Source organism: Olea europaea, chromosome 6 (genome assembly GCF_002742605.1).
Source record: "Olea europaea var. sylvestris chromosome 6, O_europaea_v1, whole genome shotgun sequence".
Classification (NCBI taxonomy): domain Eukaryota; kingdom Viridiplantae; phylum Streptophyta; class Magnoliopsida; order Lamiales; family Oleaceae; genus Olea; species Olea europaea.
The window spans coordinates 25,932,740-25,938,051 of NC_036242.1; the positions used below are offsets into that span (position 1 = coordinate 25,932,740).

At 34.0% G+C, this 5,312-nt stretch overlaps 1 protein-coding gene across 1 annotated transcript; it reads right to left on the minus strand.

Moving 5' to 3' along the window:
- Positions 1-3,572: 3,572 nt before the first annotated feature.
- LOC111396263 (probable carboxylesterase 6) lies at positions 3,573-4,868 on the minus strand. Its single transcript, XM_023022646.1, has one exon. The coding sequence runs from the start codon at positions 4,790-4,792 to the stop codon at positions 3,779-3,781; it is 1,014 nt and encodes a 337-aa protein (XP_022878414.1). The 5' UTR covers positions 4,793-4,868; the 3' UTR covers positions 3,573-3,778.
- Positions 4,869-5,312: the final 444 nt, after the last annotated feature.

Here is a 5,312-nt window from a genome sequence, read left to right on the forward strand (position 1 = left end):
ATAAAAATGAAAATGTGGACCAACATACAAGGTCAGTCTTGAGATTTTGGGAGCCTTAGATTAATTTCAAATATGAGACCCTCTATATTTGTAAAAATACATGTAAAAAAAAAAAGAAAATAAATAAAATTTGGGGCCCTCACTCACTGAAGTGGGGCTTTAAGTGATCGCCTATCCTGTCTATATTCAGGGCCGACACTGCCAGTATATAAGAATTTGAACTATTCCTCTTAATGAGGTTAATTTTTTGAAATGAAGCTAAAATGTTATTAGATCCCATAAAGTTCAAACGAATAATTCGATCTCACATCGAATAAAGATCGAAGTATATGTATAAGTTATAACTCCCGTCTGACCTCAATTTTCGAAATTCATTTTTTCGAACTCATTTTTAATCATACATTTTATGGAATATATAACTTTTATCAAATTTTCAAACTCACATTTAATAAAGTTTTATCAAAATCAATCTTAAATATTTTAGTCAACCCATACAGTGGCATAATTTAGCACGACTTTAGTAAAATGTGAAGAAACCCTATTTGATTTTGCTAACATCAAATTTTTAGTAGATATAAGTTAATAATTTCTATGGTTGAAAATATGGTGTAAGCTGCGATATTTCATGAAATGTATAATTAAAATTAATTGTTGATTTTAAATTTAATTTTATCAATTTTTTAGTTAAACCAAACATAGGTTAAATGTATATGAGATTTTAGACGAGTCCAAATTCTGGATTGAAATGTTGTTTAAAAAATTTCAAACGCATGCAATCTCTCTCTCTCCTTCCTACAAAATTTCACAAAAAATTTAATTCCACTAGTTTTTATATACTTTGAATGTGACTTGGCAAATATAATTTTTTTGTCTAATTGAACATGATCTATATCTTAAAGGCAATGAAATATGCATTTTTTTTAAATTTTATTATTATTATTATTATTATTATTTTTGAAATAAGCGATTTTATCATGGAATGTCGAGGGGGGAATTTGTTATGTGTTTAGTTGTAATTGATTATTTCTTAGACAAAATTAAAGTAACAGAGTTGTAATTAAAGTTAAAATTCAATGGATGGATAGTATAAGTCTTAAAGGCATCAATGAGCTATGTCTACAAGATCATAAATGACTAATGGGATGCAATTAGAATTCAAATGAGTGTCAAATTGCAGCACAACTCATACTCCAAATTCTCAGCCACAAGTTGCAACATATTTTACACAAATTTGAAATGCTATTCTAAATGAATAGTGGAATTTGAGTTAGTTTTATAACGCATTTTAAATTGACTAAATTCGATATTGGGAGGGAAAGGTTCGATGATAATACAAAAGACTACTCAAAAACTGCTCACTGGTTGTAAGGGAGGTGCTCAAGCGTTCGCCTTTTTCACGCTGAATTTTATTTGTGATTATAGTCTAAGTATATATTCTCCCCCAACAACTTTCTGACTTGAGGATCGAAGGGGCAATAGAAACAAATCTTCACTAGCCTTTTCGGAAAATTGTTCGATGGTCTTATTTTACTCATCTTTCGTGTTTTCCCAACACAAAACCGAGTCTCTCTAGGCACCATTTTTGTTGCATCATTGATGCCACCTATAGAAATTGCTATTAGATGTCATGGTAGATACATGACTAGGACATAACGTACATGTCTTCTCTACCAAGAACCTTGTCGATGCTCATGTCCCTAGATTTCTTCACTAGTGAAAAGTCACTTTCGCTTCGAGCCACTATGATAACCAATGAGACCTAGTTGACCTTCAAGATGAAGAACATTTTCCTACATTAGTAGTACCTCAACCTCTAATAATTTGGAGGGATTTAATGACCTCGGGAAATAGGTTACAACTTTGACCTAAGTTCTGGTCAACGTGCCATACTTTCTCCGCAGCTAACATACGCCACCTCTAACTCGTCCAATGCCTTCTCATGCTCATACATATCTTCTACGATGGACAGGAGGCCCTTTTCCCTATCTCGTTGGGAATCGAAGCCTACCTTGACTTTAATGCAATGTGATATATATTTTTGTACACTTATTTAATGTCTAAATATGCTTATTATTGATGAAAAAAGCAGATATCAACTCATAATTGGATAATTTGGGCTTTCGTTGGTTATAAAAACCTAATGGAAAAAAAGGCAAAAAGAAAAGAAAATGGACCAAAAGCGTACAAAACATGAAAGTTGGGGACCAAATTGCAAAAGGATGGAAAGTTGGAGGACTTGGGTTGCAATTTTTGGAGCGAAAAACTTATATAAAAGTTGAATTTTTGAGGCCCAAGTTATGCAAAATCAAGGTTGAAGGACCTGACATGCAACTATCTAGGGGATTCGACTACGAAAACGTACCCCAAAATCACATTTCACATGGGACATTTTAAAAATGACTTCTTTTTTCAAAGATTTGTACAAAATGGCTTTTTGGTTAATTTTGGACCAAAAGATCAGCACAAACTTTTCTGAACTACACTTTTTGTTAATTGTTTGATGAACAATATAGTAAGAATTAAGTTTTGTAATGTTCGTAGAAGACGATCGTGGTAATGGTGGTGAATTTTTAATTATCTCAAGCATAATTGTATTTTTTTTTTCTTTTGGTACGTGTTACGAAGGTTTTTTTTTGGTATTTTGTTTTCTTTTTCTTTTATACTTTTGTACATGAGAAACTATGGTTTTCATTTTTTTTATTACTTTAATTTTTTTTTTTTTCAATTTCTAGGTAACCAAAGCTTGATTATTTTTCTTTATATAAAATGTTGTTGATTCGATTTTTTTTTTTTTTTTTTTTTCCCTCCCAAATAGCCTCTTTTATCATATTTTTGTTCTTCACTATTTTTATTTTATTTATGGTAACTCAAAGTTGATTACTTTCTTGCTATCTTAACAAAGTATTTGAACAAAGTATGTAGGTTAATTATTTCCTTCAAATGTCACTCTCATGGTTTGAGCTATTGTTATACCGTTGACAACCGATCGTAATAGGCTCCTCAAACACAAAAATATATTCTTCGTCATTGGCGGTGATTTCCTAGGTTTTTGTGTTCGAGGGTGGTGGTTTTGATTTTTTAGTGTTTGGTGATGGTGGTTTGCTGGTTTTGTTGTCAGCTGGTGGTGACGGTGCTTTGTTAGTGGTGATGGTGATTGTATGGAAAAAGAGTACAAACATATATTTGAGCCTTAATTTTTGAGAACTGATTATGTAAAAAGTGATTTTATGGATAATTTGTGGTTAGAAAATAGAAAAAAAAAGATTTATTTTACTAGGAGAATATATGGTTGTAAATAAATTTTAGATGAGGAGGCTCAAAGAGAGGCTAAATGTAAAAAACGGCCATTTTTCCCAAATATTTTTAAAAGTTCCCATACTCGCATGTTTGGCTACTTTTGAAAATGTCTCTTTAAATTATGATACTTATGTTTGGAAGTTGAATATAATAATTTAAATAATTATGAATAGATAGGAGAATGGGTATTAAATAAGTGTGTAGTGGTTGTGAATCTCATAAAATATACGGATAAAAGTTGGAAAATTAGATTTGAGATTGAAAAAATAAAAAGCTACCAAACATAATTAGCCATCATAAAAAACTTTACAACTGAAATATTTGACGCTGAAATAAGAGAGAAAAACCCAAAAGAGCTATGGGAAACTCGCGCCTTTATTTTTTTGATTTCCTTCTATAATTTCTTTTGCTAATTAATTTCATCGAATTACATTAGCATACATAATATCTTGTTACCAAACAACACTATAATTTTAACTGTTCATCTACGGATAAAGGACTTGATGTGACAAATTAGTTCACTTATACGAGTTTGCGAGATAGAAGACTTGCTGAGAATCTGAAATGCATGGCCAACACCTTTATACACCACATATTCCACTTTCTTACCTGCACTTCCCATGGCTGCACAAAATTCCAAGTTCCTATCTTTCAATATGTCCATTTCTGATATACATACCATAGTAGGCACATGAGGCAAGTCCTCCATTTTTGCAGCTCCTTTCGCCACCGGATTGCTCCACGGATGGTCGCGATTGGCCCCTGCTGGCAGGGATAACCGCCAGTAAGTGTCTGAAGCCGCCAGTGTGAGGGCGGAGCGTGGTGGTTGCACCATGTACTTCTCTGATTGAGTCCTTGACTCTCCACCGAAAAAGGGTTGTATTAGGATTAGTCCCTTGAGGTCTAATGGCCTCAAATTGGCCAATCCGGATAGCCTTATGGTCACGTTATAGGCTATATTGGCACCAGCACTGTCTCCAGCTAGGAAAATGCTCGAAAAGTTGCATTTACTCGTCAACAATTCGTTATCCCGACTCAAGGCTTGTTGCCTTAGCCAAACAAACGCCTTGACTCCATCTTCGTATGCAGCCGGAAGAGGATTTTCCGGGGCCAAACGGTAGTTAACTGACAAGATTGCACAATTGGCTTTCACGCTTAATTTTGCTAGAAACTCGTGGTAGCAACTCCACGAGGCGGAACCAACACAAAATCCACCACCATGAAAATATACCATCAAAGGGAGCTTCTCATGAGAATTTGGAAAATATAGACGTGCCCAGATATTTGTGTGCTTGTCAATGATTAAATCCCTAGATGTCACTCCGAACTCGGGAGGCAACGAGCAAGTGACACGTGGCACGATATCAGGTCGTTCCACATGACCATCTTTGTAAACCTTAATTAGCCCATCAATTTCTTCACTCACAACTCTTTGTTGGGATTCTTTGGCAGCCATCTGAAGGCTCAAACTTGGATCAAGTGTCATGGCGGCCATTCCTCCTTTTTTCTCTAGATAGGAGAATGAAAATGGAAATGAAATAGCTTGAGACTTTCTATTTCTCTTACAAAATGATGGCTGTATTGAATTGACTTATATAGGAAGTGAAAAGATAAGATTGGACGTGGGGCATCAACGAGAAGAATTAAATTTCCCATCTCTTTTCATTTCCAAGTGGACAAATGGGAAGATTTACACGTCTTCACATGGAGTCTACCATGAGTCTAAAGACTAACCCAAGAGGAGTGCTCGGCGTATAAAGGAAAACTGAATTTACAAGGGACATTTGACATTTTCCTTTGGGAGATGGTTAAAAAAATTGAATTCACAAGAGGCATTTGACATTTTTTTCATTGGGAGATGGTTAAAAAAAAAAAAAAAAAAAAAAAAAAAAAAGGGTAACCATAGCACCTATAATTGTCCAGACAGTTATTCCCTTGTACTCCTAATCCAATGATAGAAGATTATGAAGTTTTTAATAATGTAAAGGTGACATGAAAGTCTAGCTATTTGTCAA